Source organism: Notamacropus eugenii, chromosome 5, assembly GCF_028372415.1.
Source record: "Notamacropus eugenii isolate mMacEug1 chromosome 5, mMacEug1.pri_v2, whole genome shotgun sequence".
Lineage (NCBI taxonomy): Eukaryota > Metazoa > Chordata > Mammalia > Diprotodontia > Macropodidae > Notamacropus > Notamacropus eugenii.
Window position 1 is genome coordinate 106,908,025 of NC_092876.1, and position 12,638 is coordinate 106,920,662.

General features: G+C 36.9%; 1 protein-coding gene across 4 annotated transcripts in view; it reads right to left on the reverse strand.

The window, feature by feature from the left end:
- Positions 1-4,001: 4,001 nt before the first annotated feature.
- The window catches only part of PHF11 (PHD finger protein 11), a 46,590-nt gene continuing 37,953 nt past the window's right edge, over positions 4,002-12,638 (reverse strand). For 2 of the 4 annotated variants that reach the window (XM_072610529.1, XM_072610531.1), the window contains exons 6-8: positions 11,351-11,485; positions 9,628-9,699; positions 4,268-4,500 (exon numbers count right to left, since the gene is read on the reverse strand). In XM_072610529.1, coding sequence (XP_072466630.1) covers positions 4,388-4,500; positions 9,628-9,699; positions 11,351-11,485 — 320 coding nt within the window. In that variant the 3' untranslated portion in view covers positions 4,268-4,387. Of the gene's footprint in view, positions 4,501-9,627; positions 9,700-11,350; positions 11,486-12,045; positions 12,236-12,638 lie in introns of those variants that run through there. The other 2 variants (XM_072610530.1, XM_072610532.1) reach the window with 2 other exon arrangements.

Consider the following 12,638-nt stretch of genomic DNA (forward strand, 5'->3'; position numbering starts at 1 on the left):
TTTATATAATTCTTGCTGTATGCCAGGTCTTATGTTAAGCACATCACAATCACGTGATTTTCAGAGCAAGGTTGGGAGGTAAGTGCTATTTTTATCCCCTTTATAGATTAGTACACCAGAGTAAACAGAAATGAAGTTATTTATCTAAAGTCATACAGCCAACAAATTTACAAAGACTGGATTTTTAATTCATATTCTCAAACCATGCTTTTTTAGAATTTTGCTTTAATGCCAAATGTCTTTATAATTTTTTGAGATAAACCTTTACCATATTAAATCTATTTACATCACAAAATCAAAATTTCAGATTTTCCAAGGGCTATATATACTCCCAGTACTTCATATTATAAGCCCACAACTCTCAGGTAGAATTATTCCAAAGATTTAAAATAGCAGTCTTGTTTTCTCATCCCCATCTTTAGGACTCATGAGGATTTTATATTGCTTACATAACAACCAAAATAAACTCTTCTAATAGTCCTCCAAGGACAGAATTTTAGTATACTATTTTCAAATAATTACATGTTGCAAACATATTCCATATCATAAAGAATAACCACATAGTACTAATCATATGTTTTTAAATCAAATACTTTTTGGTGACTTATTTTTAATTTACCCAGTTAAGTTCTGTTATATTATTCACAGAAGTAACACAAAGCATTTTTTCAAAATTAAATTTCACTTACATTCAAATTGCTCCCTTAAATAAGTTTCTCTTTTTGTGTAAGCAGCAAGACAGTTCTTAAAATTATGAACTTGCTTTGAAATTTAGCCTAAACCAACATACCTTTCTTTAATCTACTGAGTAGCTCTCAGGGGTGAAGATGTTGGTTCAGATTTTCTCTTCCTTTGCCCTTTCATATGAAATACATGTATGGTGATGCTCCCAAGTTCATCTATACCCTTCTCATGCCACATACGGCAGAAAACATGGATACACCACTTAATTCTTGTCAGGGATTGATTGATAAAAGTAGGGTTAATCACTTCTACATCATGTGGTTTGAGTGGATCTCGCCCCAAATCCAACCCAGTACCTTTATGTAGTCTGTTATAAAAATGGGTAGGAGTCTCATTTTCTTTTTGACAAGTTGTTAGAAATCTACTCCAATTAATATCTATACCCAAATTGGGGAGTCTAATGGAATTTACAGCAAAATTTGTAATTGTGAAACACCAATTTGAAATTTTCTAAATTAATTAGTACTTAATTCTTGTTGGGTCCAAAATTACCCAGTCTGCAAGAAAAACAACTGAGGCAGAGCTCCAAGCCAATAGCACTAACGGGTCCATAGTCCCCTCCAATGAAGTGGATCTTCCTCATGATCTGAGATACCTCCTTTTTCCAGGGCCTTATAAGGTTTTATGGTGTGTGGTACACAGACAATACAGACAAAGCAAACTAAAAATATAGAATCTCATTGGTTGATAGACCATGTCCTTGATGCACCAGGAAGGTCTACACAAAATACAATTTTCTGCTGGTTGACCAACAAGCTGATAAGCAGACTTTGACAGACCTATCAACTTTCAGGAGGTCCTACCATACTGTCAAAACATTTACATGAGCTGATGGGTCAACAGAAAGGCAGGTCACAGACTGGCAAACATGATCATCTATTGGCTAAATACTGATGGCCATCTCCCCATTTTGGACAATAGAGGGATGAGGAAAGACAGAGGAGCAACAAAAGTGGCTGGAGGACTTTCCATGTCATTGAGTCACTCTGTCACATTGGACATGGTCGCCATAACAAGACAAAAACATGGGTGGAAGTCCTCTGGTTAGCTTCTTATGGTTAAGCAAGTGAACTTAAAATCTGCATTTCACAGTTCTGGGGACTAATACGTAGAACTTATAATTACTTCCTCAATGGAATCATATCAGATTGATCAGTACTGCTGGAATAAAACTGGGGTCCAATGAATCATTTATCACACTTTAATTTTTAAAACTGCCGTGTGTCCAATGAGATGTTTTAGTAAAATTTATTTTCTTTTGGTTGTTCCCTGATTTACACAAACTTGTCTCTTTTGGGAGGACCCAGGAAAGAATAATAGGCAGGTAGTTCCTCAGTACCATGGCTATTTAAAAAGTAAACTGCAACTATTTTTTTCCATTCTGGAATTTCTCTGATTCTACTTTCTTTTTTCTCTGTTCAGTAAAATTACCTTCCTCTCACACTTAAAACAATGAATCTGCCACTTTCCAGAGGAAGAGTGACAAAATGTCAATTCATAGTTATGTTCTTAATTTCTTTAAAAGAAATTCTAAAGAATATTAACCTAAAACTCACTAGAATATTTCAACATTTATTAAAAAAAAAAACCACACCACAATTAGGAAATTCAGAGTAGAGAACTTACATTTTAGTCATAAACTCAGTTCCTAATTAGTTTGTTGTTCAGTTATGTCTGATTCATCCTCACCCCCTTTGGGCTTTTCAGGGCAGAGATACTGCAGTGGTTTGCCATTTGCTTCTCCAGCTCATTTTACAGATGAGGAAACAGAGACATACAGGGTTAAGTGACTTTCACAGGCTCACATAGCTGATAAGTGTCTGGGGCCACATTTGAACTCAGGAAGATGAATCTTCCTAACTCTATCCACTGTGCCACCTAGCTGCCCTCCAGTTAGTTTATGATATAAAATCACAAATCTGTGCACAAATGAAAGTCCCTCTTTAAGTCAAATGTGTAACACAGATATCTTTCTGGTTAATAATTTTGGTTTCCCTTTCTCCTTTTCCATCTGATAAGATTCTTCTACTGGTTTGTCAGTCACTCACCAACTATAGTTTTTTGTGACCACTGGCCATGCCACTTTCCATTAATGGTTATCTGAGACATATGCTTCCCAATCCCTTATTCAGATAGGTATCTCTGAAGTTTCTCTGTTTTTTCATTACTCTTTCAACTCCCTGAAGTGGAAGTGGACAGCTCTCTAAGGGATGTCTTGGTGTTACAGTATTTCCCTAAAGGGATGTCAGTGTCAATAATGTGGACCTCTCCTGGAAGGGAACCTAGAGCCCTTTAAGAGGGCAAAAAATTTTCTCCAACATTCTTAATCCCTAATTCTGATTTCTGGGTTTACTACTGCCAAATGTTGGCAACAGTCACACTTAAACACAAACAGGACGCAAGAGAAACAAGGCAAGATTTGCCCAACAGTGTGGGGGGACTTAACCGTAGCTCAAAAAGGCTGGGATAGAGGGAGGAACGCCTATCCTGGTGGAAAGTCTCATCTGAGTGCTGATAAAGAGGAAATTCCCCTTCCCCCCAAGAACTTGTTCCAGAGTTCAGCTTCCCACCCTTAATACTTTTGTGGTTGCCAAACTGTAACAGTTAAAATTAAGGCAGAGTGAGGCACAAAGTTTCAAGGCCAATCAATTTATTAATAAAGCATGAATTTAAATAAATAAATAGGATCTCAGCTTCCCCAGCAAAGCTAAGACCCTGAATGAGGGGGACAGCTTTCTCTTTTATAGTTTTGGAGACAGATGGAAGAAAATATGATTTGATGGGAGTCTGAGAATGAGGGATAGCAAACCCCCTCCTTCCCTCCTGTGACCAAGAAATGTTCATTGTTTGAGTCTGCATTTGCAAGGATGGAGAAAGCAAACCAGACTTCTTGGGATAACAAACCAGACATCCTTGAAGGAAGTATAAAGACTCCTTGGGATCCACCTGCTTCCTTCAAGGGTAACATTTCCTTGACAGTGACCAACAAGAGAGCTAGATTTCTAAACTTGACTCATTACAGGCCATTTCAGAGACAATATGCTTTAGGCCATTAAAGGACAAAATAGAGTTCAAATCTGACTTCAAACACTTGATAGGTGTGTGATCCTGGGCAAGTCACTTAACTTCAGTTTGCCTCACTTTTCTCCTGTGTAAAATGAGCTGGAGAAGAAAATTGCAAAGCATTCCAGTACCTTTGCCAAGAAACCCCAAATGGGGTCAGACACAACTGAAACGATGAAATAACAAAGCACCAATTTTTGAAAAGTCACAGAATCAATATAATTATTTCATAATAAAAGTTATAACTCTCTCCTAAACCCATATAAAATGTGTTGGCTTTACTAGTTATTTGTTACTGATCAATCAATAAACATTAAACATCTAGAATGTATCTGGCATTATGCTAAAAGTGTTGAGGTTATAAAAAGAGGCGGAAGACAAACAATCCCTACCTTCAATGAGTTCACAATCTAATGGGGAAGTTTGCAAGGGAGGGTTCCACTTGGAAGTGGAAGGAAAAATCATTGGGAAGTCATAGTATAAAAACAGTACTCTGATAAAACATTTTTAAAAAATTATATAAGACCCTAATTTAAGCAACAGTACATTAAAAAAAAAAGGTCAAGAACCATTTGAGTATTTAATGCTGTATGTCTGTCTGAGGAGGCAACATGTTTTCTGCAATGTCTTGGAGTACTTCTATCTTCTTCTGCAGATGTTCCTGCTCACTCTGAAGTTTTGATATCATAGTGTCTGTGTTAAGAACAAATAAAATTATTTCAGATTATTCTGTTTTTACAGCGTGCAGTGTTGTACTCTTTCTCACAAGTCATTTTCAGATATATCTTAAATCAATTTAAGGATGTTAGATCAGTTCTTAATATCAAAATTCTATTTTGTTTTATCCCCAAATTTCTCTTTGACATATGGTACTCTGATTGGGGAATGGAGGGAAATTATTCATACCTTAAATGAAATAGGTATTTTAGGTCTTACAAAAAAAATTAATAACTCACCTGTTATCTCTCCCTGAAAACACACATACTTTTCATCCAGAGCACAATTCTAGCCTTGGTTTTAACCCTGCCTTAAAACTAGGTAGCAGATCCTTGTAAAGATTCCATCTCTAGCTATCATTTAAATTACTTCATGACAGAATATAAAAATCAAATTCTACTATAAGGAGATGCAGATCACTACCACCTGTGATGTAATTTAATAAGAACATTTGTACTAATGACCTATCATGAAAATTCTTCAGAGATCTTTGATGGTCAACTGGATAGCACTTTTAGTTTTATCTTTCCTTGGAGTGATCACTGTCTGTAGCCCATGAAAATCACCCCAAATAAGGTTACAACTTTTCTCTAATGGGGAAAATGAGATTCCCTCTCCAAATACCAATATCAGGTTGCCTTTTGCAAAATATTGTTTTTTTTCATTCATTAATTGATTCACAGGTTTAAAGAACCTTGCAAAAAAGAAAGGTATTTTTTTGTGTATCTTAAATGATGATGAGGGTCTTCTACTCAGCAAAGTTGAGTATAATTCTACAGGGGGAAAAGTGGATATTCAATGGACTTTCAAGGATTCTTGATGAAAAAACCAGAGTTGAATAGAAATTTGACCTTTCAGAAACAGGACTCAAGAGAAGCATAAAGAGGTAAACAGGAAAAGGAAATCATAAGGAACTTAATAAGGTTAAGTGTTTACATTCCTACATGGGGATATGATATTTGTAACTCCTAAAACCTTGCTCATTATTAGGGTAGTTAGAAGACATGTATATATAGACAGAGGGCACAGGTGTGAGTCGAATATGAAGGGATGATATCTAAAAAACAAAATTAAGGGGTGAGAGAGCAGTGTAATGGGAGAAAGAGAAAGGAATAGGTAGAATGGCGTAAATTATCTCACATAAAAGAGTCAAGAAAAGCTTTAACAGTGGAGGGTAAGACAGTGGAGCGTGAGTGAGCCTTACTTTCATCAGAATTGGCTCAGAGAGGGAATAACATACTCAATTGGGTACAGAAATCTATCTTACCCAACAGGAAAGTAGGAGGGGAAGGGAATAAGGGAGAAGGGGAGAGGGGGTGATAAAAGGGAGGGAAGATTGGTGGAGGGGGTGGTCAAAAGCAAAATACCTTTGAGGAGGGACAGGGTAAAAGGAGAGAGAGAATAGAATTAATGAGGGTAGGGAATAGGATGGAGGGAAATGCAGTTAGCAATTGTAACTCTGAAAAAATTTTCAAGCATGTTTCTCTAATGAAGGCTTCATTTCTGAAACATATAGAGAACTAAGTAAAATTTATGAAAGTAAGAGCCATTTCCCAACTGATAAATGAAATGCAAATTAAAACAATTCTGAGATACTACCACCTTCCTATTAGATTGGCTAACGGGACAGAAAAGGTAAATAGAAATGTTGGGGAAATGAGGGAGGGGGAGAGAATTTGGAACTCAAAACTTTAAAAATGAATGTCAAAAATTACAGTACATGTAACTGGGGAAAAATAAAATAACTAAAAATGATGAGGGATCTAGATCTGGGATTTCATTGCTATAGGGAAGTCCCAGAAAGGAACTCCCATTAGCAAATATTCTGCAACTTACAGGGAGAGATGCTGTGGGTACTGAGTGGTTAATGACCTGTTCAAGCAACGACATACACAGGAAGGCCTGCTATCACAGGTTCTTAGATTTGCATTTCTAAAAGGAAAGCAACTTTCGAGGAGTCAACAATCACTTTATCAAGCACATATATATCATTCACTTAGTTCAGGGGAACAGTCAGCACCCTGAACTTCAGAGAAAATACAGAGAAATAAAGATTAACAGACAGTGCTTCCAGCTGCCTGATATAAGCAACACATAAATCACAAATCAGCAGACAGATAACTGTCTGACCGTACACACACAGTTACCAGAGAGAGAAGCACCAACATCTGGGTTTTCAAAGCCAGGGGGCTGTTCAGAGGCTTCCTAGAGTCTCATCTGGCACACAAAGCTTCGTCCAAAAACTAATCCCCAAAGTAAAACCTCACCTCAGAGTCTTTATACACCTTTCAGAGCCAGAGGGCATCACAGCCCTTGAGAACCAATGCCTCATTAACAAAAGGTGGGCCTTCCTACAAATCTTCCCTAATCAAATCCCCTTAATGAGTAGGCCCATTAATGGGGAGGGAAGATCTTTTTTAAAAAAATTTAATTTATTTGTTTTCAGTTTTCAACAATCACTTCTATATGTCTTAAATTTTCTCCCCCACCCTGAGATGGCTTGCAATTTTATATGGGTTCTACACATACATTCTTATTAAACATATTTTCACATTAGTCATGTTTGAATTAAAAGGAATGGAAGAAACCTGAGAAAAACCAAATGGGGAAGATCTTCTTTAATCACATTAAAATAATTAACAATGCAAATACATATACTGTTTCTAGTTAAAGACTCTTGATTAACTCAATCAAAGGCAAGATTCAATCAGAGGCATTTGATTGGTTGATTGGCTGTTGTCCTTCATCTTAGAAAAGGACCAAAATGACATCACCGTGATAAAGTGAAGCTTCAGTGTGTCTGACTGTGGCTGATCAGACCAATATGAGCTCAGAATGCTCTACCACCGGTTGGGCACAGATAATCCATATGAATTTTTTGGGTGGATACTCCAGATTTGCAAATCCCATGTTTATTTTGCGCTGTCACAATTCAGCTTTGGTCATACAGCACAGCACCCTTTCTAATGTGGGCATGTCATGTTGAGTGGTCCTGTGCCAGTGTCTCTCATGTTGCACAGTCAAATCCAAAGTTCTTGAGAGAGATCTTGAGAGTGTCCTTGTATTGTTTCTTCTGGACATCATGTCATTGCCTGCCCCATGTGAGTTCTCCGTAAAATAGTCTTTTGGGCAAGCATATATTTTGCATTAGAACAACGTGGCCGGTCCATAGTTTGAATGCCTGGCAGTTCAACTAAAGCAAGGACTTCAGTGTCTGATACTTTATCCTGCCAGGTGATCCCTCAGAATCTTCTTAAGACAATTCAAATGGAAGCAATTCAGTTTCCTGGCATGGTGCTGGTAAACCATCCATCTTTCACAAGCATAAAACAATGAGATCAGCACAATGGCTCCATAGACCTTCAGTTTGGTAGTCTAATACTTCTCTCCCAAACTTTTCTTTGGAGCCTCCCAAACACTGAGCTAGCTGTGGCAATGTGTGCATCAACCACATTGTCAATGTGTACATCCTGGAAAGTATACTCCCAAGGTAAGTGAACTTATCCACAGCATTCAAAACTCCATTTTTTGTAACCAATGGTTCCATGTATGGATGGTGTTATGGTGGCTGATGGAGCACCTGTGTCTTCTTGGTGTTAATTATTAGGCTAAAATTAGCACAGGCAGCAGAGAATTGATTCATACTTTGCTGCATGTCAGCTTCAGAGGCTGCACTGAGTGCACAATCATCTGCAAACAGAAAATCATGCACCAACGCTCCCTCCACTTCGGTCTTGGCTTGTAGCCTTTTCAGATTGAAGAACTTACCATCAGTATGGTAGTTGACCTTGATGCTGTGTTCTTTCTCATCGAAAGCATTTGTCAACATGGCTGAAAACATCATGCTAAAAAGCATGGCAGCAAGCGCACAGCCCTGTTTTACTCCATTGGTGACTGGGAAGCCACAAGGGCATTGTCCATTATCTAGAACGCGGGCAAATATGCCATCATGAAATTGATGTGCAATATTGATGAACTTCTCCGGGCAACCAAATTTTGACATAATTTTCCATAAGGTCTCATGACCAACAGTGTCAAAGGTCTTAGTCAGATCCACAAACATTGTGTACAGACCTCTGTTCTGCTCCTGGCATTTCTCCTGGAGTTGTCAGGCAGCAAACACCATAATGACTGTTCCTTGGCCCTTTCTGAAGCCACACTGGCTCTCAGGTATGTGCCCATCTTCCAGGTGAAGGATCAGCCTATTAAGGAGGACTCTAGCAAGAATTCTGCCAGCAATGACTAAGAGAGATCCCCCTGTGATTGTCGCAGGACAATCTATTCCCTTTACCTTATAGAGATGGACAATGGAGGCATCCTTGAACTCCTAGAGGATAACCTCCTCTTGCCATATAACCTGGAAAATTTCAGTCAGCTTTTGTACGAGTAATGGTCCCCCTACCTTGTAAATCTCAGCTGGAATAGAATCAGCACCAGGTGCTTTGCCACATGAAAGGAGGCTAAGGGCCCTCAAAACCCCTTCTTCAGTTGGAAGTTCAGTTAAGAAGGGATTGACTTCAACCTGAGGTAAATGATCAATGGCCTCAGCATTGACTGATGATGGTCTGTTGAGAACACTATGGAAGTGTTCAGCCCATCTCTTTATGATCATGTCCTTATCACTAATCAATGTGCACTGACAAAAACATAGGTTTTTGGTCCACAAATAGCTTTCAGGGAATGTGATTGTAAGGAGAAGACTCTTGATTATACTAAAACAAAAACAGCAAAAGATCCTACTTTGTTTGCCATTACACTCCACCCTTCCAGGATCCTTGACCTTACAATCTAAATAACCATGGATCCTGGAACAAATAGAGGCATTATACTTTGCTATCTCAAATCCAGGTGATTTAAGCAGGTCACATGGGCCTGTTAATGGATGGGAAAGATCTTCCCATTAAGAAGCAAAATTATATTAACAATAAGCAAAAATGCATTATCAATACATGGTCACATGGGTAGTATATTGCCAGAGGAAGAATTTGAATCCGGGTTTCCCTAACTGGGGGCCAGTTCTCTATTCACTCACTCTTTCAATACTATAAATGGTTTTATCTCAACTCTGCTATAATGGCTACTTTATAACTCAAAAGTACATACCTGAAGATATTTTCCTCAGTGATTTTCTAAATATGACACAGTCAAAAAGTAGGTTTGCAATTTCTTGTAGTTCTGGGAGGAGAAGGGAGAATCATTTTAGTCAGCTGTCTACCTGGGGACCAGACCTTCAATCAACAAGTGCTTTCATTAAACACTTAAATGTGTACTAGGAATGCAAAATGATCATTGCCCTCCCTTAATGAACTTAATTTTTAAACAGGGAAGACAATGTATACCCATCAAAGTATATGCATAGAAGACAAAATCTGCACACCTTGGAAGACAGGTTATGTTGGGACAAATATAAAATAATACTGTATTCCTTATCAGTGGTTTAGACAGGTGAACATAATAAGCAGAATTAATTTGCTTTTCATAATTCTCATTCTTAGGAATAAGAGAATATTTTAATTTTTTTAAAGCTTAGTTTATGATCTATCTACTTCTGTGGTTACAGATATCACAGCTTCGAATGGGATACTTCAGATCTTCAGCAAAGAGATATCAAATTAAGCTTCAATCTAAATGTGAACAACTATAAAATAACTGCTTCCAATAACCTTTTTTTGTCTGGGAGAACTTGCTGTTACAATCTGAATTCTGAATTAGACTATAAAGAGATAGAGACACTGAGTTTCAAGGAGACTGAATTCTGCACAAACCAACTTAGAACATTTACCTGCTTTTCTTAATTTCAGTTGAGTGTTCTATGGTTGAATGCAGCTCTGAATTTACATAATTATATATTTTCTAAGTAAATTGTTATTGGTATCATTTTATATTGCTTCTATTTCCATATGTACCTGTTCTCTCCCCTGCCAGAGAACCATCCCTTTCCACAAAGAATAAAAATATGATGAAAGAATAGTTCAGCAAGACTAACAAATTTAAAAAAAAGTCTAACACATGAAACATTCCAACACACACACACACACACACACGCACATACATACATACACACACACCTGCAAAGAAGGGGTGTACATAATTTGTCAAATCTCTCTTGGGGGACTAGGCTCATTCATTATGATTTCATTAACCTTGTTATTAAAAATGAATTTTTATTAATATATTTTGTTTTCATATCACTGACACTTGTCAATGTATATATTATATCTTTTGAACAAGATTTTCCCAGAGCCTCTGAAAAATGTGAGAGGACTTTGAGTGGTACCCTCCTTGTTTCTATATATTCATCAGTCTTGTGATTTAAAAGTTCAAAAATGCTGAACTTGGAGTCTGAGCTGCTATTCCACTCAATGCACTAGAACAAACATTTAGTAAGGACTCACTAGATACAAGGCAATGTGTTAGGCACTTGTATGACTACAAAAATAAAATGTCTGAAACAAAGACAAAAACAAAACAGACCCTGTTCTCAAGGAGTCTCTACTCTATTAAAACAGAGATATAAAACTCCCACCAAAACTCCCAAGTGTGATCTGAACCAGATTAAAATGCAATTGGGAAATGTTTAACAAAATAAATAAAAAATACAAACCAACATGGATAATGTTAATTTGTGGTTTTCTAAGTCAATATGTGACTAACAGAGATCAATTTCCATTTAAGTTTAATACCATAGTAGTGAAATCTAAACCCTAAAAGAATGTGAGAGAAAAGTCAAAGAAACAGAGAAATAATAAAGAGAAAAAAAAGTTATGTCTCATTTGTTGCCCTTTAGGTAGATTCTCCACATTTTAACACATGATAATTATGATACCTTTTTCTGAGGTGGTGTTGTCCTTAATCTTGAAATGAATCCCATCAAGATCCTCTAACAGAGCTTCAAATAAATTTTCAATGAGCCCAGCATTTTTCATCTTCTTCAGCATATCAACTTTGGTTGAGAAAACACCTTTTTGGCATGGAAATTGTTTTAGTGAGCTTGAGTACGTAGTGTCTAGTAGTGAATTTATCATGGCTTACTCAATGCCTAACTAACTCAGTGATGGTTAAACATGAGTAATTGACATCTTTATTATTTTTCTAGACATCTTTTACTTGCAATTTTTAATGGACCCTTTTCTTAGATGAAACTATGAACTGTATTACAAAAAAACAGTGATAAAAAAACCTAGGATTGTGGAAAATGTATAGGTCTTTCAAGTAAGACCATTTGGATATCATTTTCATCTCTTGGAGATGACAAGGCCCTAGAGTGTGTTCTTAGCCTAGTATCCATGGATAGACTTCAAAGGTTCTTTGGACTTGGATGGAAAAAAATTACATCTCTATTTCCCTTTACCTCCAACTGAAATTTATCATTTCCTTTGATTATGAATGTAGGCAACGACATTACTCTGTGTTTGGCTCACAGTAGGTACATAATAAATACTTATGGACTTGAGAAGGGGTCCATAGTCTTTACTAGACTGCTGAAGGACTCTATGACACAAAAATTATTAAGAAGCCATGCCCTAGAGAATAATTTTCCTTTGACATGGCATCTCTGCATTATAAGATAAGACTAGAAAGTGGAATGTCATTACATGCATGATATCCTGCATTCTAAACCCAGACTACCCATTTATAGCAGGTCCATTGAGAATATATATATACAGCAAGCCCATAGACTTGATGAAGAATTTAGAGTAATCCGTGTTTCCTAAAATAACAAAAAAAAACCACAATAAAGGGCAAGGAAAGGAGTTTTAAAAATTGTATCATCACTGTTTTAAAAGAGAAGAAACATTCATTCATAGGAGCTAAGTGACTTTGCTAAAGGTAAAAGGGGATAAGATTGTCTTCAGTGTATCTGGAAGGTGCCACATACAGAATAGACAAGATGGTCAGTCTGAGAAGAACATTAAGTATTGTATGGTCCCATATGGTATATTAGTTACAAATTGCTTTGGGAGGCAAATTTATTACATTGGGAAAATTAAATCTTAACAAATACAAAATAACAAATACAAATACAAAATACAAATTTTAACATGCCATATGGTAAAAATAGAGACTGTACTGCCTAGTAGAAGGATGGAGAGCTGGCCTCAAAGCCAGGAAGA